Source organism: Strongylocentrotus purpuratus, unplaced genomic scaffold, assembly GCF_000002235.5.
Source record: "Strongylocentrotus purpuratus isolate Spur 01 unplaced genomic scaffold, Spur_5.0 spur5_scaffold_6, whole genome shotgun sequence".
Classification (NCBI taxonomy): Eukaryota; Metazoa; Echinodermata; class Echinoidea; order Camarodonta; family Strongylocentrotidae; genus Strongylocentrotus; species Strongylocentrotus purpuratus.
In genome coordinates, this window is record NW_022145612.1 from 16,345,120 (window position 1) to 16,360,061 (window position 14,942).

Consider the following 14,942-nt stretch of genomic DNA (forward strand, 5'->3'; position numbering starts at 1 on the left):
AATTCGCACCGTTCACGCAAGAACACACAGCTCTGCAGTCAAGTCCATAAAACCCTTCCTGACATCCAACATCACAGACTTCCCCCATCCAACCTGATGAACAAGTGCAGGTTCCATCTGTCTGATTACAGTGTGCTCCGTTTTGACATAGGCATTCCTGTGAACACCCAGTTCCGAACGTACCAAGAGGACATGGTTGGTGACATCTTGGTCCAGTCCATCCCGGTTTACAAGTACATGAACCATCGATGTAATCGCATGTACCATCATTCTGGCATTGACATATTTCATGACATCCATGACCAAAGAATCCTTCTCTGCATCTCTCATTACAAAGCTGTCCAGTCCAACCCGGAGAACAAGAACAAGACCCATCAATGTTACTGCAACTTCCACCATTTGCACATCGACACTGTTGTAAACAACCAGATCCGAAAAGTCCAAAAGGGCACGCTTGTTCACAGAACTCCCCGATCCATCCAGGTCCGCAAAGGCAGGACCCATCTAGATTATCACATGTGGCACCATTCTGGCACTGACAGCGCTCCTGGCAGTCTTGTCCATAGAAGTTTTCGTTGCAGGGCTCAGCACAAGTGACACCTTGCCATCCTGGAGCACAGGAACAAGCTCCACTAACATGATGACAAGTTCCTCTATTAACACACTGGCACTGTTGCAGGCATTCGTTCCCATAAGATCCTACTGGACACTTTTCAGCACACACTTCCCCAGTCCATCCAGATTTACAAGTGCATATTCCATCGATGTGATCGCATGTGCCATCATTCTGGCATTGACATAACTGTCGGCAGTCTTGTCCGAAAAATCCATCCTGGCAACGTGCACTGCATGCCATGCCAGTCCAACCTGGAAAACAATTACATGAACCATCAACATGGTCACACAATCCACCACTTGTGCAACCACAAAGAAGCATACAAGCATTGCCGTAACGTCCCTCTGGACATCTGTTTTCACACAAATCTCCTATCCATCCTGGTTGGCATAAACAACTCCCATCGATATGGTTGCACGAAGCATTGTTTCGACAGGCGCAAACTTCCCGGCATTGTAGACCAAAGGAGCTGTCTCCACAAGGGGATTTGCAATCTAGTCCTATCCAACCAGCAGTACACGTGCATGAGCCATCTATGTGGTTGCATGTTCCTCCATTTTCACATTGGCACTGTTGTGAGCATTCAAGCCCATAGAACCCTTCTGGACATTCTTGTTCACATGTTTCTCCAATAAAACCTTTACCACACCTGCATGATCCATCCACATGAAAACAGGTGCCTCCATTTTGACATCTACATTCCACAGTACATCCTAATCCATAGGTGTCTGTCGGGCAAACCTCAGTACACAAGTCCCCAGTCCATCCAGGTTGGCAGCTGCATGATCCGAAAACAGGGTCACATGCGCCATCGTTAAGACACTGACATTCATTCTCACAGTTCAATCCGAAGGTACCATCCGCACAGGTATCCGTACAGAATTGTCCTCGCCAGCCAGCCAGGCATGAACAAGTGCCGTCGACATGATTGCATTCAGCTCCATTTTCACACAAGCATCCATATTCACAGTTCATTCCGTATGAACCTTGTGGACATCTTTCATCGCAGAGATCACCCGTCCACCCAGGACTGCAATCGCAGTGACCATCCTTATGATGGCAATGTGCTCCGTTCTGGCACAGGCAATCCGTTCGACAACCTTCGCCAAAGAAGTTTTCTGGACACATCTCAGAACATGTCTCTCCAATCCAGCCTGGTGCACAAAAGCATGAACCACTGGTGTGGCTACAATTCGCACCGTTCACGCAAGAACACACAGCTCTGCAGTCAAGTCCATAAAACCCTTCCTGACATCCAACATCACAGACTTCCCCCATCCAACCTGATGAACAAGTGCAGGTTCCATCTGTCTGATTACAGTGTGCTCCGTTTTGACATAGGCATTCCTGTGAACACCCAGTTCCGAACGTACCAAGAGGACATGGTTGGTGACATCTTGGTCCAGTCCATCCCGGTTTACAAGTACATGAACCATCGATGTAATCGCATGTACCATCATTCTGGCATTGACATATTTCATGACATCCATGACCAAAGAATCCTTCTCTGCATCTCTCATTACAAAGCTGTCCAGTCCAACCCGGAGAACAAGAACAAGACCCATCAATGTTACTGCAACTTCCACCATTTGCACATCGACACTGTTGTAAACAACCAGATCCGAAAAGTCCAAAAGGGCACGCTTGTTCACAGAACTCCCCGATCCATCCAGGTCCGCAAAGGCAGGACCCATCTAGATTATCACATGTGGCACCATTCTGGCACTGACAGCGCTCCTGGCAGTCTTGTCCATAGAAGTTTTCGTTGCAGGGCTCAGCACAAGTGACACCTTGCCATCCTGGAGCACAGGAACAAGCTCCACTAACATGATGACAAGTTCCTCTATTAACACACTGGCACTGTTGCAGGCATTCGTTCCCATAAGATCCTACTGGACACTTTTCAGCACACACTTCCCCAGTCCATCCAGATTTACAAGTGCATATTCCATCGATGTGATCGCATGTGCCATCATTCTGGCATTGACATAACTGTCGGCAGTCTTGTCCGAAAAATCCATCCTGGCAACGTGCACTGCATGCCATGCCAGTCCAACCTGGAAAACAATTACATGAACCATCAACATGGTCACACAATCCACCACTTGTGCAACCACAAAGAAGCATACAAGCATTGCCGTAACGTCCCTCTGGACATCTGTTTTCACACAAATCTCCTATCCATCCTGGTTGGCATAAACAACTCCCATCGATATGGTTGCACGAAGCATTGTTTCGACAGGCGCAAACTTCCCGGCATTGTAGACCAAAGGAGCTGTCTCCACAAGGGGATTTGCAATCTAGTCCTATCCAACCAGCAGTACACGTGCATGAGCCATCTATGTGGTTGCATGTTCCTCCATTTTCACATTGGCACTGTTGTGAGCATTTAAGCCCATAGAACCCTTCTGGACATTCTTGTTCACATGTTTCTCCAATAAAACCTTTACCACACCTGCATGATCCATCCACATGAAAACAGGTGCCTCCATTTTGACATCTGCATTCCACAGTACATCCTAATCCATAGGTGTCTGTCGGGCAAACCTCAGTACACAAGTCCCCAGTCCATCCAGGTTGGCAGCTGCATGACCCGGAAACAGGGTCACATGCGCCATCGTTAAGACACTGACATTCATTCTCACAGTTCAATCCGAAGGTACCATCCGCACAGGTATCCGTACAGAATTGTCCTCGCCAGCCAGCCAGGCATGAACAAGTGCCGTCGACATGATTGCATTCAGCTCCATTTTCACACAAGCATCCATATTCACAGTTCATTCCGTATGAACCTTGTGGACATCTTTCATCGCAGAGATCACCCGTCCACCCAGGACTGCAATCGCAGTGACCATCCTTATGATGGCAATGTGCTCCGTTCTGGCACAGGCAATCCGTTCGACAACCTTCGCCAAAGAAGTTTTCTGGACACATCTCAGAACATGTCTCTCCAATCCAGCCTGGTGCACAAAAGCATGAACCACTGGTGTGGCTACAATTCGCACCGTTCACGCAAGAACACACAGCTCTGCAGTCAAGTCCATAAAACCCTTCCTGACATCCAACATCACAGACTTCCCCCATCCAACCTGATGAACAAGTGCAGGTTCCATCTGTCTGATTACAGTGTGCTCCGTTTTGACATAGGCATTCCTGTGAACACCCAGTTCCGAACGTACCAAGAGGACATGGTTGGTGACATCTTGGTCCAGTCCATCCCGGTTTACAAGTACATGAACCATCGATGTAATCGCATGTACCATCATTCTGGCATTGACATATTTCATGACATCCATGACCAAAGAATCCTTCTCTGCATCTCTCATTACAAAGCTGTCCAGTCCAACCCGGAGAACAAGAACAAGACCCATCAATGTTACTGCAACTTCCACCATTTGCACATCGACACTGTTGTAAACAACCAGATCCGAAAAGTCCAAAAGGGCACGCTTGTTCACAGAACTCCCCGATCCATCCAGGTCCGCAAAGGCAGGACCCATCTAGATTATCACATGTGGCACCATTCTGGCACTGACAGCGCTCCTGGCAGTCTTGTCCATAGAAGTTTTCGTTGCAGGGCTCAGCACAAGTGACACCTTGCCATCCTGGAGCACAGGAACAAGCTCCACTAACATGATGACAAGTTCCTCTATTAACACACTGGCACTGTTGCAGGCATTCGTTCCCATAAGATCCTACTGGACACTTTTCAGCACACACTTCCCCAGTCCATCCAGATTTACAAGTGCATATTCCATCGATGTGATCGCATGTGCCATCATTCTGGCATTGACATAACTGTCGGCAGTCTTGTCCGAAAAATCCATCCTGGCAACGTGCACTGCATGCCATGCCAGTCCAACCTGGAAAACAATTACATGAACCATCAACATGGTCACACAATCCACCACTTGTGCAACCACAAAGAAGCATACAAGCATTGCCGTAACGTCCCTCTGGACATCTGTTTTCACACAAATCTCCTATCCATCCTGGTTGGCATAAACAACTCCCATCGATATGGTTGCACGAAGCATTGTTTCGACAGGCGCAAACTTCCCGGCATTGTAGACCAAAGGAGCTGTCTCCACAAGGGGATTTGCAATCTAGTCCTATCCAACCAGCAGTACACGTGCATGAGCCATCTATGTGGTTGCATGTTCCTCCATTTTCACATTGGCACTGTTGTGAGCATTCAAGCCCATAGAACCCTTCTGGACATTCTTGTTCACATGTTTCTCCAATAAAACCTTTACCACACCTGCATGATCCATCCACATGAAAACAGGTGCCTCCATTTTGACATCTACATTCCACAGTACATCCTAATCCATAGGTGTCTGTCGGGCAAACCTCAGTACACAAGTCCCCAGTCCATCCAGGTTGGCAGCTGCATGATCCGAAAACAGGGTCACATGCGCCATCGTTAAGACACTGACATTCATTCTCACAGTTCAATCCGAAGGTACCATCCGCACAGGTATCCGTACAGAATTGTCCTCGCCAGCCAGCCAGGCATGAACAAGTGCCGTCGACATGATTGCATTCAGCTCCATTTTCACACAAGCATCCATATTCACAGTTCATTCCGTATGAACCTTGTGGACATCTTTCATCGCAGAGATCACCCGTCCACCCAGGACTGCAATCGCAGTGACCATCCTTATGATGGCAATGTGCTCCGTTCTGGCACAGGCAATCCGTTCGACAACCTTCGCCAAAGAAGTTTTCTGGACACATCTCAGAACATGTCTCTCCAATCCAGCCTGGTGCACAAAAGCATGAACCACTGGTGTGGCTACAATTCGCACCGTTCACGCAAGAACACACAGCTCTGCAGTCAAGTCCATAAAACCCTTCCTGACATCCAACATCACAGACTTCCCCCATCCAACCTGATGAACAAGTGCAGGTTCCATCTGTCTGATTACAGTGTGCTCCGTTTTGACATAGGCATTCCTGTGAACACCCAGTTCCGAACGTACCAAGAGGACATGGTTGGTGACATCTTGGTCCAGTCCATCCCGGTTTACAAGTACATGAACCATCGATGTAATCGCATGTACCATCATTCTGGCATTGACATATTTCATGACATCCATGACCAAAGAATCCTTCTCTGCATCTCTCATTACAAAGCTGTCCAGTCCAACCCGGAGAACAAGAACAAGACCCATCAATGTTACTGCAACTTCCACCATTTGCACATCGACACTGTTGTAAACAACCAGATCCGAAAAGTCCAAAAGGGCACGCTTGTTCACAGAACTCCCCGATCCATCCAGGTCCGCAAAGGCAGGACCCATCTAGATTATCACATGTGGCACCATTCTGGCACTGACAGCGCTCCTGGCAGTCTTGTCCATAGAAGTTTTCGTTGCAGGGCTCAGCACAAGTGACACCTTGCCATCCTGGAGCACAGGAACAAGCTCCACTAACATGATGACAAGTTCCTCTATTAACACACTGGCACTGTTGCAGGCATTCGTTCCCATAAGATCCTACTGGACACTTTTCAGCACACACTTCCCCAGTCCATCCAGATTTACAAGTGCATATTCCATCGATGTGATCGCATGTGCCATCATTCTGGCATTGACATAACTGTCGGCAGTCTTGTCCGAAAAATCCATCCTGGCAACGTGCACTGCATGCCATGCCAGTCCAACCTGGAAAACAATTACATGAACCATCAACATGGTCACACAATCCACCACTTGTGCAACCACAAAGAAGCATACAAGCATTGCCGTAACGTCCCTCTGGACATCTGTTTTCACACAAATCTCCTATCCATCCTGGTTGGCATAAACAACTCCCATCGATATGGTTGCACGAAGCATTGTTTCGACAGGCGCAAACTTCCCGGCATTGTAGACCAAAGGAGCTGTCTCCACAAGGGGATTTGCAATCTAGTCCTATCCAACCAGCAGTACACGTGCATGAGCCATCTATGTGGTTGCATGTTCCTCCATTTTCACATTGGCACTGTTGTGAGCATTTAAGCCCATAGAACCCTTCTGGACATTCTTGTTCACATGTTTCTCCAATAAAACCTTTACCACACCTGCATGATCCATCCACATGAAAACAGGTGCCTCCATTTTGACATCTGCATTCCACAGTACATCCTAATCCATAGGTGTCTGTCGGGCAAACCTCAGTACACAAGTCCCCAGTCCATCCAGGTTGGCAGCTGCATGACCCGGAAACAGGGTCACATGCGCCATCGTTAAGACACTGACATTCATTCTCACAGTTCAATCCGAAGGTACCATCCGCACAGGTATCCGTACAGAATTGTCCTCGCCAGCCAGCCAGGCATGAACAAGTGCCGTCGACATGATTGCATTCAGCTCCATTTTCACACAAGCATCCATATTCACAGTTCATTCCGTATGAACCTTGTGGACATCTTTCATCGCAGAGATCACCCGTCCACCCAGGACTGCAATCGCAGTGACCATCCTTATGATGGCAATGTGCTCCGTTCTGGCACAGGCAATCCGTTCGACAACCTTCGCCAAAGAAGTTTTCTGGACACATCTCAGAACATGTCTCTCCAATCCAGCCTGGTGCACAAAAGCATGAACCACTGGTGTGGCTACAATTCGCACCGTTCACGCAAGAACACACAGCTCTGCAGTCAAGTCCATAAAACCCTTCCTGACATCCAACATCACAGACTTCCCCCATCCAACCTGATGAACAAGTGCAGGTTCCATCTGTCTGATTACAGTGTGCTCCGTTTTGACATAGGCATTCCTGTGAACACCCAGTTCCGAACGTACCAAGAGGACATGGTTGGTGACATCTTGGTCCAGTCCATCCCGGTTTACAAGTACATGAACCATCGATGTAATCGCATGTACCATCATTCTGGCATTGACATATTTCATGACATCCATGACCAAAGAATCCTTCTCTGCATCTCTCATTACAAAGCTGTCCAGTCCAACCCGGAGAACAAGAACAAGACCCATCAATGTTACTGCAACTTCCACCATTTGCACATCGACACTGTTGTAAACAACCAGATCCGAAAAGTCCAAAAGGGCACGCTTGTTCACAGAACTCCCCGATCCATCCAGGTCCGCAAAGGCAGGACCCATCTAGATTATCACATGTGGCACCATTCTGGCACTGACAGCGCTCCTGGCAGTCTTGTCCATAGAAGTTTTCGTTGCAGGGCTCAGCACAAGTGACACCTTGCCATCCTGGAGCACAGGAACAAGCTCCACTAACATGATGACAAGTTCCTCTATTAACACACTGGCACTGTTGCAGGCATTCGTTCCCATAAGATCCTACTGGACACTTTTCAGCACACACTTCCCCAGTCCATCCAGATTTACAAGTGCATATTCCATCGATGTGATCGCATGTGCCATCATTCTGGCATTGACATAACTGTCGGCAGTCTTGTCCGAAAAATCCATCCTGGCAACGTGCACTGCATGCCATGCCAGTCCAACCTGGAAAACAATTACATGAACCATCAACATGGTCACACAATCCACCACTTGTGCAACCACAAAGAAGCATACAAGCATTGCCGTAACGTCCCTCTGGACATCTGTTTTCACACAAATCTCCTATCCATCCTGGTTGGCATAAACAACTCCCATCGATATGGTTGCACGAAGCATTGTTTCGACAGGCGCAAACTTCCCGGCATTGTAGACCAAAGGAGCTGTCTCCACAAGGGGATTTGCAATCTAGTCCTATCCAACCAGCAGTACACGTGCATGAGCCATCTATGTGGTTGCATGTTCCTCCATTTTCACATTGGCACTGTTGTGAGCATTCAAGCCCATAGAACCCTTCTGGACATTCTTGTTCACATGTTTCTCCAATAAAACCTTTACCACACCTGCATGATCCATCCACATGAAAACAGGTGCCTCCATTTTGACATCTGCATTCCACAGTACATCCTAATCCATAGGTGTCTGTCGGGCAAACCTCAGTACACAAGTCCCCAGTCCATCCAGGTTGGCAGCTGCATGACCCGGAAACAGGGTCACATGCGCCATCGTTAAGACACTGACATTCATTCTCACAGTTCAATCCGAAGGTACCATCCGCACAGGTATCCGTACAGAATTGTCCTCGCCAGCCAGCCAGGCATGAACAAGTGCCGTCGACATGATTGCATTCAGCTCCATTTTCACACAAGCATCCATATTCACAGTTCATTCCGTATGAACCTTGTGGACATCTTTCATCGCAGAGATCACCCGTCCACCCAGGACTGCAATCGCAGTGACCATCCTTATGATGGCAATGTGCTCCGTTCTGGCACAGGCAATCCGTTCGACAACCTTCGCCAAAGAAGTTTTCTGGACACATCTCAGAACATGTCTCTCCAATCCAGCCTGGTGCACAAAAGCATGAACCACTGGTGTGGCTACAATTCGCACCGTTCACGCAAGAACACACAGCTCTGCAGTCAAGTCCATAAAACCCTTCCTGACATCCAACATCACAGACTTCCCCCATCCAACCTGATGAACAAGTGCAGGTTCCATCTGTCTGATTACAGTGTGCTCCGTTTTGACATAGGCATTCCTGTGAACACCCAGTTCCGAACGTACCAAGAGGACATGGTTGGTGACATCTTGGTCCAGTCCAGCCTGGTTTACACGCACAAGAACCATCAGACTGGCATGGTGACCCGTCTGGACAAAGACATTCTTCATCACATAGTGTGCCGGAGAAACCGTTGCGACACGTACAAGAGCCATCTACAGGATCACAAAAAGCAATTTTCGCACAACGGCATCTGAAAGACAAAATAATGTAAAATTGATCAAACTGTTTGATTCATGCTAACCTGTATAGACGTTAAAATCTAGTGTTTTAATTATTCGCGCAATTACCAGTGATATAGCTTCCATGGTGGTGATTCAACTGAAATGGGAAAAATTAGAAAAATTAAGTAATGATTAAATGATCCACTTTCAGTATAGAGTAGAGTCGGGGTAGAAACACAATTATTGTCAGCTAGAGCTTGATAGTCCTACCTAAATTGCCTATACCTTGTGGTTTGTTTAACTTCCATGAAAAATGAGATTTGTTAAATCCGATCGCATGCTGACCGATGCTTGGACTATCTGGCGGCTGGGATACAAATGGGGACCCGTAGATTCGAGTAATGGGTAATAAAAAAGGATATTTGACAACTGGAAGGAATCGAGGAAGTTAAAAAGCTCTCCTGATAATAGGTTCGTGGTAATGAATAAAGATCCGTAATGATTGATTATGTTCATATTAATTAGATAAGTTACCTTTGTTGACAACCCACTCCGTAGCGGTGATTAGAACACGGTTGATCACATGACTTGCCATTCCAACCAGCATTACAGGTACAAGCACCTGACCAACGATTACATGTGGCGCCATTCTGACAGGTACAGGTCTGGGAAGTGGAATCATACACATTTAAGATTTTGATTAGATTATGATGATAATCCATCAGTTGGCCATGTGTACAGTGTTGAAATCTATGACATTAAACTGATTTGTAATGCATGAAATGGACTAAGTACGGTTCGTATTTCCAGTCACTATAAGCAATAGAAGGTAATCTCCGTTGTCAAATCAGCATTCACTTTAAAACCGTTAATTTGATTTGATGTGATTTGATTTATACGGATTTGACGGTTTACCCTTTAACCAATATTGTCATACATAATTTTACTAAATTATTCTGGCTTTATACATGGCTGAAGAGACAGTTATATAATCAGGCTTTACAAATGATATGAGATCAGATAATGGAGAAGTATAAATGAGAAGCGCACGATAAAAAAGGTATGATAAACAGTATTCTTTAACGCTATGCAAGGATCCGCTTCTGCAAGCAGAACATGATGGACGAACGCATTGATTTATTAGAAACATTCGTAAAGATCTCAGTATGACAAGTGAAATGAACTTAATAAAATACTCATGATGAATGATGAATAACAATCGTTATTGCAAAGACTTTACAAACAAACAACCTTAGGCCATTTCAAAAGCTCTGTGCGTCACCTGATCATAATGTGTGAACGCGGCAATGACATTAGACGTAATCCATACATGATTTCTATACAGGCAACAAAATGGAGTAATAAATTTCACCCTTAAGTTGATTTCTTGAAAGTCTATGTGATCTTGTTAACAGGAATTAATAAGTAACTCCCGGAATGGTGGCTTACCAGTTTACAGTTTCTGCCATAGTGTTGAGCGTCGCATTTCTCCTCGCAGGTTGCCCCTTTCCAGCCCTTGTTACACGAACAGTTTCCAGTTTCTCGGTTGCATTTGGAATTTTTCTTGTGACAGGTACATGTGTTAGCACAACCAACACCCCATGTATTCTTTGGACATTCTACACAGAAAATCAAGAGAATGTGTATTACTATCCAAGGGTGTCCTTAGAAGTGTTGTCGTCTAGTAGATAAGTCACCCGACTGAAGATCGCAAGGTACGGGGTTCGAGTCCCGCCGCGGCACTAATGTCCTTTGGCAAGACTTTAATCTACATTTGCCACTCTCCACCCATGTGTTAAATGGGTACCCGTTATGATGTGAAATTTAATGTGTTTGGATGAGCAAGTGGCGCCTGTAAAATGGCGACTGACCGGAATGCTCCACAGGGAATGGATAATGTGCTTACAATGTGTGCGGGTAAGCCTGAATCCGATGACCAGGGTAATAACAAGTGCTGCACCTAGAAACAAAGTATTAGGCGCATTATAAATGTAAGCTATTATTAATCGAGACGTTATGAGGATGAAATTAGAAACTTGTAAATTCATCTTGTGTTACCTGCCCCCTAAAAGGAACAGTTTGAAGAGCCGATCATGCAACCTGAATATTGATTGAAAAATAAGCGAGTATTGAAATAAGTAATAAGCAATTTAAGATAAAACAAGAACGACGAAAAAAAAATTAAATCAACTACATTTTTGCACTTACTGATTTTTTCTTACGATACAATCTTATCGATATTAAGATTAATTATTCTGCATCCTTCTTGCAATTAAATAAATTAAAGTTAACAGAGTTTTATAATACCATTAATCAAGGGAAATGGCATATTTTCATCAAATACGTGAACATAATTCTAACTTATAATAGCAATCTAAAGAGTCGAAAGGGGAAATGGGATAAACAAATAACGAATCAAGGTTAGTTAAAGCTTTAAAAAAACGTTGGTTGCCTTAGATATTCCATGTGATTTGAGTGGGAAATCAATTTTAAAAGAACTTCATGACAATGATCCAGTACTCGAGCCAAGGAAGGAAATTACCATAAACACTTTATCACTCTCCAACAATCCGAAAATAGGACTGGGGTGACAAGTCAGGTGTTTCCTTTCTTGGTTGTTAAGCATCCAGAATTATCACCACGCAAGTTTTATAGTTTGAAATTGATTTCAATGAAAATAAACAGGTACTTGTTTGAAGATTGCCAGTAGATTCATAATGGTGGAGGTGCATATGAAATGAAGCCAATTCCGGCCTCGGGACGGCATCTGATGGCTCATTTTTGAATAAAAAACAAATTAAAACAATTTCATGACGATACGTGAAATTTTTGTTCTATAAGGAGCGTAATTTAGACAAATTATCATAGCATAGCTCCAGGTGCACGTGTTCCACCTCCCCCTCTTGAAAAATATCGAATGGCAGAAGAGAGGGTAATAAATTTATTTTATTTTTAATTGTTGTCAAATTTATTCATTTAAAGAATGATTGTCCACGATTTTTTTAATTGTCGTTAAAAATATTCATTTTGAATATGAATAAATTTGTTGTTGTTGTTGTTGTTTGGTATTATTGGCATTTCATTCTTTTTTAGAATATTTACGCCTTTCACTTTTTTCTTTTTTACTATTTGTAAATTCGTACTCTTCTAAAATCATAGTTTTTGTTTGTTTGATAATATAATCTCAGATCCACTGGTCCATGAAAACCCTTCACCACAATTGGCACCTTCCTGCGAGACCGGCGCGGTACATTGCGCAATCTTCTCGGCCATCATTGCCCTAGGCATCTCTGGTGCCGGTGAGAGGATTCTGGGGTAGATCTTCAGAGTCTCTTGTTTGGGGTTTACCGTCCTCTATCCCTCTTTACTCTTTCTTTCCTTTTCCCTTCTAGTATTTTTCCTTTTTTTCTTAAACCTTATTTTTCTATCAAAGTAGGTATCAACATCTTAGAGCATTTGGTTATCGTGCGATATGTGCAAAAAAAAAAAAAAAAAAGATGACATAACTTATATGAGCATAATGCATAAAGATACATCATGTATATCATTACATTTCATATATTTCCAACTAAATCAATGACTTACTTCGAGTGCACTTGCCCCTCTTTTCCAGCCAGCCAGCACAGCAACCAAGAGCTGTAATACCGTATGAATTCCTGTATAGAGACAGAGTTACTACGATTAAAACATTATTACAAATATATGTCTATCAGCAATCATTCCGGGTACCTATACCTAAAGAGAACAGTTTAAGATTTCAAAATCTAAGCAAGGGATCTTGTCATGTCGGTGCGACTTGAAAGCCCAGCGTTGTCGTGTAGTTCATAACATTGTCACTTGGTTCCACCAAGAAAAAATATTATTAAACCTCTAGAGTCATATTGGTGTTCATGTACTTTTAATACTTAAGTGGTAATTCATCATTTGAAAGGGCCGCGGAGTGACCAATTTTTCTAAATGGTAGATTTACATAATGTTACCGTCTAAGATGGCCTGGGAGAATATGACAGAGATATTTTTAATTTATTAACAGCATGCTCTCTGCCAAATGATTATTAGGAAAATCAAAGTTTCAATCAAATCGTGGGGGAAATGAAAAATTAAGAAAATAGAGCATGTGTATTTATGGTGACGGAGAAGGTTCGACAGATGGATTTAAGGAATGGGGCTATAATGAAGGGGATATAAAATTCAATTCAATTCACTTCAATTCAAATTGTATTGATTTAAATCCAAACAAATAGGATCATTCTCAATACTTTTGTTATTCATGGGATAACAGATTTTAAGATTATAGTGTAAAATAGATTGTAAGTAGAGTGCAAGAGTAAAGATAACAATAACCAGGAATGGCATAAATTAACGTACTACTAAATGTCTCTTCTGGAATATAATGCAGGGATGAAAATGATTACTCGTAATACTTTTTACAATTTGTTGTTGTTCGCCTTTTCTTTTCAAATAAAAAAGAAACAAATACAACATGATAGTAAGTCTAACAGCCTTTTCACACACGGGTAAAATTCTTTAAAGCTGATTAGTTTGTGAAAAGGCTGCTTGTATCTGTCCGAACATCGTATAAACGACGTTCACACGGGGAAAAAATTCTTTAAAGCTTTTTAAAGCTGTTGAGTTAACAGCTTTAAACTAATCAGCTCTAGATACGATGAATTTTAGCTGTGTGTGAAAAGGCTCCCTATTCAAAATCCAAACTCGTGGGAGACAGCGACAACGGGATGACAATCACGGGATGCTTTTTACAATACTCAATTTCATCGAGATTAATGCTATGGTAAACAAACAATCAATGATCTACTAATTTCGTATATGGTCGTACATAGACAGAGTCACGGAGAATGTGGGGTGGGGGTGTTTAGAGAGCGAATAGAAGAAATAACACCGAGAGTAGTTTCAAAATGTAAGTGAGTAGATTTCTTCTACATCATAGAACGATTGATCTTGCATGATATTCGTGACAAATATTAGTGTGTAGAATTAATTGTGTGTGTTTCAGTGTAAATGTGATTGTTTTGCGTGTTCACTGATCACACCAAATAACTCTATTTTTATTTTAGCTACGAGGAAGCAAGGTTGCACGGACAATAAAACACATGATAAATAGTATTCCCTTTTCGTTATTTTATTGAGGTATAAACTGCACACTTGCAAGTGTAGTCAGGCAATATGAATGACTTGGAATAAGAATGACATTAATGAGAAATGAGAATATTGCACGGAGATTAAATGGTCATGTACTAAATGAGATGGACATGAATGAATGCAGTGAATAAATTAAGCTTACGACAAAGTAGGTATGACGTCGAAAGTTCCATGGAAATGATGACGATCGAGTGATGAACGAGGAAAGGGGCTCAGTCACGGGATGATGAAACGGAGGCTTGAAGGCGGAAACGCGACTTCGTTGGCGTGGCTGAAGAGCCGTGAAGAAACGCGATGTCGACGCTGACGCTCGTGATGGTGATGATGATCATGATGATGATCTCGGGCGAGAAGAGAAGTGAAGAAGTGCGGCGCTGAAGAGGAGGCAGTGAGTCGCTCGTTGTCGGAGG

General features: G+C 43.7%; 1 protein-coding gene across 1 annotated transcript; it reads right to left on the minus strand.

The window, feature by feature from the left end:
- Positions 1 to 699: 699 nt before the first annotated feature.
- LOC115919451 (multiple epidermal growth factor-like domains protein 6) lies at positions 700 to 10,021 on the minus strand. The gene is made up of 3 exons (XM_030973304.1): positions 9,907 to 10,021; positions 1,358 to 9,363; positions 700 to 867 (listed from the first exon to the last, which is right to left on the minus strand). Exons 1-3 carry the CDS (start codon positions 10,019 to 10,021, stop codon positions 700 to 702), a joined length of 8,289 nt encoding a protein of 2,762 aa, XP_030829164.1.
- Between the last annotated feature and the right edge of the window lie 4,921 nt (positions 10,022 to 14,942).

Bases quoted from the DNA above. Each gene is read 5' to 3' on its own strand.
- LOC115919451 (XM_030973304.1), bottom strand. From the start codon at position 10,021: ATGGCGCCACATGTAATCGTTGGTCAGGTGCTTGTACCTGTAATGCTG. The intron at 9,364-9,906 runs GTAACTTATCTA...GTGATCCTGTAG, and splicing joins GGAGTGGGTTGTCAACAAAG to ATGGCTCTTGTACGTGTCGC. The intron at 868-1,357 runs GTTTGCCCGACA...ATTGTTTTCCAG, and splicing joins CTGGGGACTTGTGTACTGAG to GTTGGACTGGCATGGCATGC.